General features: G+C 61.2%; 1 protein-coding gene across 1 annotated transcript; it reads left to right on the top strand.

The window, feature by feature from the left end:
- Positions 1 to 2,706: 2,706 nt before the first annotated feature.
- On the top strand, positions 2,707 to 10,284 carry MPZ (myelin protein zero). The gene is given in 6 exon segments (XM_006274464.4): positions 2,707 to 2,885; positions 6,230 to 6,396; positions 6,536 to 6,749; positions 7,372 to 7,507; positions 7,822 to 7,882; positions 8,536 to 10,284. Coding segments are annotated over 6 exon segments (948 nt in total). The 5' UTR covers positions 2,707 to 2,818; the 3' UTR covers positions 8,839 to 10,284.
- Positions 10,285 to 11,188: the final 904 nt, after the last annotated feature.

Consider the following 11,188-nt stretch of genomic DNA (forward strand, 5'->3'; position numbering starts at 1 on the left):
GCTGCTGCAGGGACTGGGGAACCCTTTCAGAGGAGGCTCTAGGATCAGGCTGGGACAGCCTCGGGCACGCGACCTAGCCCAGCACACCAGACTCCTGAGCCCCTCAGCACCCTCCATTCCCACAAAGTCTGTGGGGTCTCTGAGTCAGACCAGTGCCTGAAATGGCCTCACGTGGCCCCGAGACCCTGCAGGGTGAGTTGTCTCCAGCTGTGAGCGCTGGGCAGCCCAGCAGCAGGGAACCAAGGTGCGATATGAACCATTCACAGCAGCCGCAGCCACCAGCCTGGGTCCAATGTCCCCAGACTCCATCACTGGCGGCATTTAACTCTGGGCCAGATTGGGCCCATGGTGCGGGTGGAGGAAGCTGTGCTGCAGGCTTCCTCCCCCTCACTGGAAACAGCAGGCTGCACACACCCCAGGGGCAGCCTCCACTTGGCATTTGAGACCTCCAAGCAAGAAGCTGTGGACTGGCTGCTTTGCACAGCCCATTTCATGCCTGGCAGGTGTGGAGATCTCCTCTGCTGGCTGCGTGGCCACGCTCAGAGCTATGGCAACAGCACTTCAAGGACGAAGCCACACTACCTGCCAGCGAGCAGGGATAGCATCCGAGAAGCCGCACAGCCTGCTGCATCGGTACTGAACGTGCACAGCCCTGCAAATGCCAGCAGCATCGTCCTGCTTGTTTAAAGAGGGGGAAATTGAGACTCTGAACAGGGAAAGCACATCCCCGGGATGGCGCAGCAAACCAATGTCAGAGCCTGGCAGAGAAGCCAGGAGTCCTGGCTCCCCAGGTCAGGCTCAGCCCACACCCTTTGAACCTGGATACCTTGGTTCTCACCTGTGCACCTCGCTCCATTGCCCTCTCCTGTCCTCAGAGCGGAGTGCTTCCTGGCCATGGCTCCCAGGTAGAGTGGAGCATCGCCCAAAACAGGCTGCCCCAGGGACCAAGGAAAAGTGAATGTTGGTCTGGGAACAGCTCCTCATGAGAGTCCAGCACCTGTATGTGTGCATGTGTGTGTTGATGTGTGTGTGCATTTCTTCTGTACTGTGCTGCCTCGGACCTGCACAGCCAAGCCCTAGCAATGCCCAGGTGCAAAGCCCAGGATGCGAAAGTTACTCTGTGCCGTTTCTCTTCCCCTCACCACCATGCTGCTGCCCATTCAAGCCCAGCCTGCTTCAGTTAGCCAAGTCATCCCTGCCAGCTCTGAGGATGGATGGTCTGCAACCGACTGCTGTCGCCTGCTGCATCCCCACCTCTGCCCCACGGCTGTAATAAGAACCTCAGCCGCAGCAGGGCTCTGTCCTGCCTGGTGTCCCCAGCCCACACCCAGACCACCCCCAGCTCCCCCCCTGCCCGCCAGGAGCACCACTGTGGGGGGACCCCCACCAAACTACAGTGATGTACTAGCCTCCTGTGCACTGCTCCTGCTGTCCTGCACCCAGCTCCAGACCCCACAGACAGTGCTGTTGCCTTAATCCAGGTCCCCTACTCTAAAGTGCAGAGGGAAGCACCAGGGAGACAGCCTCCCTGGGCAAGGACACACCTGCAGCACCCCAGGCTTTGTCAACCACCAGGTTTGGGTCCACACCTCAGGCTCCAGAGAGGACGTGACCTGCTGTCTCACCCAAAGCCAGTTGAGCTCCTTTGGCTCTGGGGATGGTGGCCTTGGGGTGGGGGGCGTCTTGCCCCAGTTTTGGCGTGTGCATAGCTTAGGAGGCTGGATCTACACTTGCATTGGGATAAGGTGAGCCATTGTGCAACCTGCGGAGACTGGCACCAGGGTCCCAGGCTAGCTGTGGAGGGCAGGCCTGTGGGAGTCCAGGGACCCAGAGAGGGGCCAGCCACCAGATGGGCCAGGATGCCCCACAGGCAGTACCATGCCCAGCACAGGGCAGCTGAGGGCAGCTTGCAGCTTGGCCCACACACCTCCCTGCTCCAAGCCACTCCCCATCAGGGCAGCCTGTTCCAGCATCCAGTCGATGCCCTGGCCAGGGAGACAAGTGAGAACTAAGGGCATTGGGAGTCTCTCCAAAATGAGGGTTTGCCCCCAGATGGAGTGGAGACGGTCCCTGGCTTCCAAAGGAGGCAGCATGAAGCCCCCGGATGCAGTGATGTGGTACAGGAAGCAGCTGTGCTGGGACCACAGCCCCACGGCACTCAGCCCTGACCATCACAGGGGATGGAGGGAGCTGGGCCCATTCCCCAGTACCCTGCCCTGTGTCACAGCCACCGAGCGCAGGGCAGGTGCAAAAGGCTGCTGGGTAAAAGGACATCATGTTAGTCCCACAACATGTTGTGTGGGTGGCCTGGGGTGTAGGGCAGTGAGGCCTGGAGCATGGGTCTGAAGCAAGGCAGGTGCCAGGCCAGGGGTTGGTCCCAGGGCCCTGGGGTCAACAGGCTGCTTTGTGCCTGTGGCCAGGGGACGCAGCCCTTGGGGAGAGCCATCTCGCCTGTGCCCTCTGGCTCACTCCACATTCCAGCCGGGGGCTGCAGCATCGCCCACGCCACAGCAGGGAATGCTGCCGGACAAAGCCGTCTGTGTGCCCAGATATGTGCCAGCAGCCTGTTTACCACTCCTTCCCAAACACAGCACAAAATGCCCCCTTTCAGTTTTGTGTGTGTGTGTCTCTCCCCCACGGACCCAGATGCCAGGCTCCCATTGGCCCGGGTGTTTTGCAGAGCCTGCATCATCTAAACACTGGCTGTTCTTAAAGCAAGGGTCCCACCCTCCAGCCATCCTTCGGCAAGAAGCTCCCGGCCCCGTCACTGGCCACCAACCCTCCCATGTCTCTCGGGATTGTACAGTAACAGCCAGCCATGACGTCCCTGGGCGCTTCATGGAGCGGGAGCTCCGTCCTCCTCGTGCTGCTCTTCTCCGTGCTGGGTGAGTGGCTGCTCGCGGAGTTGGGGGTACTGGAAGAGATTCGTGCTACAGGAGCTACCCTCCCTGGGGAGGAGAGTGGGGAGGGATGCTGCCCCGCACAGACTGCCCCTACCAGGGAGCAGGGACCACCCAACCCTACCCCTGAGATGTGGGGAAGGAAAAAAGGCTGGAGGCAGGAGTGAGCGGCTGAGGAAATCCTGCCTCATGCATGGCTGGGGTCCACAGGGGAACTCCCAAGCCAGGACCTGGTGGCTGGGGGACAGCTCTCACTGCTCAGGTTGCCAGTGACTGTCCTGGAAGCCCAGGGGCTGCACCTGTCATGAGGCAGGTGCCTGCTGCTGTCATGCCAGCAGCTGATGCATCCCGGAGCACTTTCCAGGCCACAGACCTCAGCCTGAAAGTGAAGGCCCATCCAGGCAGCCAGGGCCCTCTTTGCCCTTCGCCACAGTCAGGAGCAACTTCTGGTGCTGCTGCCCTGCTGGGAGAGGGAGTGCAGGCAAGCTAGAGGTGACTGGGGGGCATTACTGGAAAGGTCTGGGTGGCAGCGGCAGGACGTACTGTCAGGGCTGGGGCTGTTGGAAACATGCTGGAGCGAGGTGTGGCTGCTCCGCCCTGGTACTGCCCCTAGCCTCAAGTCCCCCTGTCCCTTGTGCATGAAGGTTTCCTCTCAGGGCTCCCTCATGTCTGGAGCATGGGCGCAGGGATTGACCCTGCATCAGCCTTGGGGGTACCCTCACCTCCCACATCCTCTGATGCCCCTGGGTGGGGCAGGAGCCTGGCCTGGGCTAGCAATGTTTTGGGTGCCCCCAATTCATCCCATGGTGTGTCCCCAGGCAGGGGCTGTTGGCACTTGCTCCCATCTGCTCTACTGCAGAGTGGAGGCAGAGCCAGGCTGTGCAGTGCTGTAGTGTGGGGTGGGTGGCAGTAGCTGGGGGCTGTGGCAGGTCCTGGGGAAGAGCCTAAGGACTGCTCCTTTCCTTTGACATTCGGTAAATGGTCCCTTTTCCCTGGGCTGTAGCAGGCCTGCGCTGTAAGGCTGGTATGTCCCTGAGTGGCACAGACACCAAGGGACAGATGCCCAAGGTCCCTGGACTCTCAGAATTGCAGAGAGGCATCTTACGGGATTCCCCATAGCATCCGAACATCTCTCTGCACAGTTAGGCCCTGGAGATCTGCCAGATTGGTCCCAACCTTTGGGATGGCACATCCTGGACAGGTACTTGCAGCTTCCTAGAGACCCCCAGGCACATGGCACAGGCTGTATGGAGAGGAGGACAGCTGAGCCATGTTGTTTTCTCTCCCACCTCTGGCCATGGGAAGTCAGGCATGGCTTTGTGTGAGCCCTTAGCTACTTGTCCAGCTCCCTGTTGAACCACACTGGTTGGGTGTAACGTAACAGGCAGCCTGGCTCAGGTCTAGGGCTACTGGGTCTTACACCCCCACAGCCAAATCTAACCAGCAGTCTGTGCAATCACCTGTGTGCTGCTGACAGGGCCAACCTGGCTGCTCAAAGGCAGCATGCCTCTCCACAGGCCCTGGTCTTCAGGCAGCACTGCTTATGGCCAGGGACACCAGTGCCACATGCTCAGCCTGGAGATTTGGTGGTCTGGCTGCTCATCTATGGCTGCAGTCACATTTCCCAGCAGGGCTTGGGGAAGGGAGGGGGAGGCCTGCAAGCATCCAAGGGGAGAGGGGACAGGAGCCCACTCCACCTTGTGCCGCCAGGCAAGCGAATGCTTGATCTCCCAGGAGGGCTCACACCCCATCCTCTCTCAGTTCCCTCTGCTGTGAGCTCTGCCTCTGCTACAAGAGCTGTCTCCACCCAGGTGCTGACCAGGGAAACCAGGGCCCATGCTGTCATCGAGCATTGCCCGTGCCCCTGAACAGCTGCCAGATCCCAGGAGCTGCAGCCCTCAGTGGGGCACAGCAAGGACAGAGCTGAGTGCAGGGCTCACACCCTGGGCCCTAGTGGCCAGGCCTCCCCATGTCTGCTGTGGGACAGGGTAGGTCCCAGGCGGGCATCGCCAACAGGCGTCCATACAGCCCCATTCTCTGTGGGCCAGGGAAACTCCAGCCTGTGGCAGTGTGTGCATGACAGCCCAGCTCTGACGCCAACTGGGAACAGTGAGCCCTATGGTGCCTCCAGGACCCCAGCCCTGAGCCCATGAGGCTCCTGCGCCAAGGGCACCAGGTGGGTACCACCCTTTACTAGATTGCCTGAGGGGACAGGAGGCAGCAGGGCCCAAAGAACAGCCCCGCTGCATTAGCTGTGCCCAGTGTCAGGTGTTGTACGTGACAACCTGGTACGAGGGCTGCTCCAACCTCTGCTGGGTCCTGGCCTACCCAGAGAAAGGTTTGAGTGGGGAGGCCCTGGGTGGGGCATGGTGGGTGTGAGCTCTGCCAGTGCAGAGGCAGCAGGTTATCTGATACCAGGGCAGAGGTGGACCAAGGGCCCTGCAGAAGCACAAAGCCTGCTTTGATGGGCCAGCAGCTCTGTGCCGCAAGTGGTTCTGGATAACGCAGCAGTGTCTGCGGCCCTTGAGCTGCAGCCGTGGCTACAATTAGCCCGCGGGAGCCTCCTCCAGTGGAGCACCCCGGCGGGGGCAGGACAAAGCCGCAAAGAGCAAAGACAATGGGCCAGTGTCTGGGCTGAGCTTTGTTCATTCTCTGGGCCTGGACAAAGGGCCTTTGCCGCCAGCCGTGGGATTGGCATGGGCTCCGGCACGCTTCCCACCAGGTGGGCACCCGGGTTGGAGGGAGCTGTGTTCCTGTCTCTCATGCTGGAGATGCCTGGTCCCCCACAGAGGGGCCAGGCTGGCTCTCCCAGCCCAGGGGCCTCACCTGCTACCTGCCACCTGGCATGGAGGACGGCTGCTCCTGGAACCCTCCATGCCCAGCTGGGCCCCAGTGCCAGGTGCCTCATGGGATGTGGAGGGCACTGGTGCTGCAGTGGAGAAGTGTCCCACATTAGCTGCACCTATTGCTGTGGCCTCTGCTGGCACTAGCCTCCTGCCTACCCCGGCCTCCCCCCTGCCTGGAGCAGGGCTTGCCTTGCTGGAGCACTCTGCTTCTGTGTCAGGGAGGGCAGCATCAGGGTCATGGCCTGAACAAGGGGCTCAGGGCTCCATTCCTGGCGGTGTGCCTGGGAACAAGGCTGTTCCCTCCTGCACTGGTGATGCTGATCGGGGTGCTGGAGCCCACGGTCCCACCAGCAGGGGAGGGGAGGGATCCCCTTGATGATCCTCTGCTGCTCAGTTCTTTTCCTCCCCACCCTGGGGCCATGCACCAGCGTCAGGTTTTGGGGTCTGGCCTGCTGACAAGACCTGGTCCTCCTCTGCCCACAGTGCTGTCTCCAACCCTGGCCATCCACGTGTACACACACCGCGAGATCCATGGCACTGTGGGCTCCCACATCACCCTCTCCTGCAGCTTCTGGTCCAGCGAGTGGATCTCTGAGGACATCTCCATCACTTGGCACTTCCAGCCTGAGAGCTCCAGGGACAGCATAACAGTAAGGCACTGACCACACAGGCAGGCCCCTCAGCCCATTTGTCCATCTATCTCAGCCCTTCTGTCTATCTGTCTGTCCATCCATCCCAGCCCCTCTGGCTGTGCTCAGCCTCTCACCGATTTCTCATGCCCCTGCCTAGATATTCCACTATGCCAAGGGGCAGCCCTACATCGATGACGTGGGGACCTTCAAGGAGCGGATGGAGTGGGTGGGCAACCCATACAACAAAGATGGCTCCATCGTCATCCACAACCTGCAGTACACAGACAATGGCACCTTCACCTGCGATGTCAAGAACCCACCCGACATCGTGGGCAAGTCTTCTCAGGTCACCCTCTACGTCTTTGAAAAAGGTACAGGCTGGAGGGCACCACAGCCCAGAGCTCCATGCTGAGGTCCCCCGCCAATGCCTGCCTCAGACCACCTCCATCCCTGCCCCTCACGCCTGACCCCTCCACACCCACCCTTGCCCTCACACCCACAACCAGCCCCTGCCCCTCACACCCAACCCCTCCACACCCACCCTTGCCCTCACACCCACAGCCAAACCTGTCTGAGCTGCACACGTAGCCCCCATGCACCTACCCATGACCCTGCCCCCCCTCAGCCTGGGGTTCAACAGGGAAGCCCAGCGCATGCCTTCCCAAGAAGAAATCCTCTTCCTGGGCAGGGTTGAGGCTGGTGGTTACTGGCCTGATCCCTGTGCCCTGGTTTCTCTGGAGCAGGGACTAGTTCTAGCTCTGTGCCAATGGGGCCCCAGTCCTGTTTGGGCACAGATAATGAATGGTAGTGATAGGACCAAAGCTGGACCTGCTCCCCCAAAGCCCAAAGCTATGCCCTTGCAGAAGGGCAATGCTGGGCTCCTGTCTGCCTCCTGCAGAGCCTCTCACCCCAGACACAGCCTGCAGCTGAGCCCCAATGAGGTGGCTCCTGCGTGCTCCACATCCCTTTGTAACAGGCCCTGTGTCCCCACAGTGCCCACCAGGTACGGTATGGTCCTGGGCTCCATCATCGGCGGGGTCCTGCTGCTGGTCCTCCTTGTGGTGGTGATCGCCTACCTCATCCGGTACTGCTGGCTGCGGAGGCAGGCAGCCCTGCAGAGACGGCTCAGGTGAGGGGCAGGGTGCATGCATGCTGCGAGGGCATGGGGCTAGTGCCATGGCACATGCTGCACCAGGTGCCGGTGAGTCCAGACAGCTTCCAACCTAAAGGAAGGCCCCCGGCGTTAACACTGAGGAGAGGTGACCACTGGGGCAGCTGGCTAAGGGAGGGGCGCGGACTCTGCAGCCCTGGACGTGTTTAACCAAGCGAGGTTCCTAGGAGGCCTGTGCTAGCTGCAGCCCGCAGCAAGGCAGGTTGGGGTCAGGCAGGTGCCACGCACCCATGTCCAGCTTCATGGCATTTGGTGTTTCTGTTTCGTTCCAGCGCGATGGAGAAAGGCAAACTGCAGAGGGCAGGCAAGGATTCCTCTAAGCGCGGCCGCCAGGTGAGCCTTGGGCATTGGGAACGGCAGGGAGGCAGCTAAGGTCTCAGGGGCAGGGACAGAGGAGCTTTCAGCCCTGTGGATCACAGCGGCAGGAAGCTGGGGCTCTGCAGGTGGGGGAGCAAAGGGGTGGGGAAAGGCACCGGGTCCTTCCCAGACAGCAGAAGATAAGGCCCAAGCCCACATCTCCTGGCTCCCCAGAAGGACCAAACCTGAGTGGCTGGGGGAACTCCTGGGTGGTTGGAAGATATGGGGGTGCAGAAAAGAAGGAAGCAGGCTCTTCTCCCTCGAGTCAGAGAAACCTGTCAGTGAGAGCAGCTCAAGCCCAGATAGGTCGCAGGATCCTCAAGGTGGAGATGCGGTCAGGGGTCATCTGGCATGGCCTGCCCCATGGCGAAGCCCAGTCCTGTGAGCTGGTGCATGCCCTCCGCTCTCCCTGAAGCCAGCATTGCCTTGAGGTCCCTCGGCATCGCCAGGCCCAAAGGCGATGGGGGTGGACTGGATGGAGGACTGTAGCCCTGGGAGCCAGCTCAGAGTGTCAAGGCCCCACAGCTGCTTGGGCAGTCACTGCCGTGCCCCAGTGCCACGAGTGACCTGTCAGCCCCCGTGCACCCTGTCCTGTGGCCCAGGCCTCACCCGCTGCCCCCTCCCCACAGGCACCCGTTCTGTACGCTATGCTGGACCACAGCCGGAGCACCAAGGCGGTCAGCGAGAAGAAAGGCAAGGGAGGCCTGGGTGACTCCCGCAAGGACAAGAAATAGCGGTTAGCAGGCAGGGAAGGTACCGCCAAGGCGGGCGAGGAGTCCCCCCGCAGTTCGAAGGTTGTCATGACCATCGAGATGGAACTGCGGGGGGACCAGCCCGAGGCCGCCGGCCTCAAGCCTGCCGTCAAGTCCCCCAGCAAGAACAGCCTCAAAAACGCCCTGATGAACATGATCAAGATCGACTCGGACAAGTGATGACCTGCCACAAGGGACAAGGTGTCCTGCCCCCTGGGACACTGCCCCCGCCCCATCCTCCTGGCTTCTCGCCATCCTGGCTATCCCAGAGAGCTGCTCTCTGGCCCATCCGTGGCTGATGGATGATGCCCAACCCAGGGCCAGGCTGTGTGCATCGGCATTGAGCCCCTTCCCTTGCCATGGCTGCAGACCCAGTGCGGTGCAGCTGCAGGTAGGAGCACCAGGCGGGAACGTCGGCCCTGCAGTGCCTCAAGCCCAGCACGGGGAGATGCTGCCAGGCTGAGGCAGAGGAAGGGGCAGCCTGTTGGCAAGGGTGCCCTGCTCAGGGAACGCCTTGCTCTGCCTGTGCACAGCCCAGCCACCCTGCTCCACTGCCTGTGGCTCTGGGCAGAGAGGGGATGCAGCCCACTGCTGCCCCAGGTGACACAGGGCTCCTGGCAGCTGAGAGCAATGCCACAAGAGGCCAAGGGACCCGGCCAAGGCCTGGGTGTGGTCCTTGCCCAGGGTCCCACAGCCGCAGCCACCCCCTGGCAGACAGGATGCCCCTCAGCCACAGACCTGCTGGGATAGGGAAGCCACATGGACAGGGCGCTAGGACCCCCGAGCTCGAAGCCCTGCTATGAAGCCCCAGGAAACGGTACCTTCCACTGCGTGATCATCGTGCTACCCCCCTCCCTCCCCCCCGCCCACCCCGGGCACAGCTGTAATTTTTTTTATTTGAAGACACAATCAATGACTTTGGGATTTGGCAGGATGGTTTAACCCCCTCCTCCCCAGGGCCAGCCCTCTCCGGCAAGGAGAGCAGCCCACAGCAACCCCCCGCCTGCTCCTGCCCCTGCCCAGGCGCCCTGTGGGAGTTACACCATCCAGACCCCCCCACCCACCAAGCCCCTGGCTGGGATGACATCACTCCCAGTGGCTCCTCGTGGATTGGCTCCCATCTGGCCGTTTTCTCGTCTTTCCTTGTGACTGAGTACAAATGACGTCACACGGCAACTCCCCGTCCATTCCCCCCACCCCGAGGTCTCTCTTTTCCACCCTCTTCCTTTGGCCTGTCCTTCTCACTCGGGGATTAACTCTCTTGCGTGTTTGGTAACTCACCCAACACCCTGCCCGCCCCTGCCTGCCGAAGCCTCCTGGAGGAGAGGAGACTTCTGCAGGCCGGGGGGGCTGCCCCACGGATGAACCCCGTGGGCCACAGCTCCGGCATCCTCAGCCCCCTGCGCCAGGCTGCCCTCCTGCAGTGGTGCCTGGGCTGACGAGGCGGTTCCTGCACTGTGTATACCTGTACATAGCCGTGTGCGTGCCATGCGGATAACGCCCCGGACGAACTGCTTTAAAACACTAAACTGCAGACGTGTGTTCCCAGCATGGTGGTTTTCTATATGCTCCCTGGGCAGCGGCACAGCTGCATGGTTAATAAAGACTGACATTTCTAGGAACAAATGGACAGGCGTGGCCTGGGCTTGTTATGCTGCGTTTTCCCCCCAAAAATGTGATCTGAGCACCCCTTGCCCTGGGTCAGCTGTGGGCAAGAGGCATGAGGGCTTTGCAGAGCATCCCAGGGTGCAGGCTGTGGCAGAGTGCCAGCTCAGTATCTCCTCAAACTTTGCTGGGGGGGGACCTGCTCCTGTGGACATGAGGCCCTACAACTAGCCACAGGGGAAAACTCCAACTCTCTATTGTGTTAGCACTAACCTCATGGCCTGGGGCAGGGGCCCGCACCACCAGGTGACCACCGGACAGACCGAAACACCTGGGTGGTGGCAGCGGTGACCCCAGGCTCGCGGGTGTGCTCTGGGAAGGGGGTCAGCCAGGTGTGAGGCGCCCCAGGGAGGCACTCGGAGCCTGGTAGGTGGTTGGGCGCAGTGAAGTGGGTGGTTCAGTGCAGGAGCACCCCTTACTGACCCACCACACAGGCTGTCTAACAGTGGCAAGGAAAGCATCATGCTCACCTGCATGTGGCCTCTGACCTGGCAGGTGGGGCAAGTGAGGAACTCAGGCTTTGTCCCCTCTGCTGTGCCTGGAGCCTACTAAGGTTTCACACCACCCTGGAAACACTGCCTGGGATGTCTGTGGGTCCTGGCTTTGACTGTGAGTACCAGCAGTGACATGTCCCTTGTCCCCAGGGCCTCCCAGTAGGCCCTGGTGGAAAAGCGTTGGGTTGCTACCATCAGGGGCTGGATTTACAGCTTTGCAGACCAAACTAGGAATGGGCCCTTCAAGCCATCCTGCCCCAGAAACTGGACAGCTCTGAAGTTGACTTGCTGTGTAGCCTCCCACTTGCTTGTGCTTGGTAGGTACCATGTCCCACTGCTGCCCAGTACCTTCTGCTGGCTGTCCTCACTGT

The sequence above is a fragment of the Alligator mississippiensis genome, chromosome 15, assembly GCF_030867095.1.
Source record: "Alligator mississippiensis isolate rAllMis1 chromosome 15, rAllMis1, whole genome shotgun sequence".
In the NCBI taxonomy this organism is placed as follows: domain Eukaryota; kingdom Metazoa; phylum Chordata; order Crocodylia; family Alligatoridae; genus Alligator; species Alligator mississippiensis.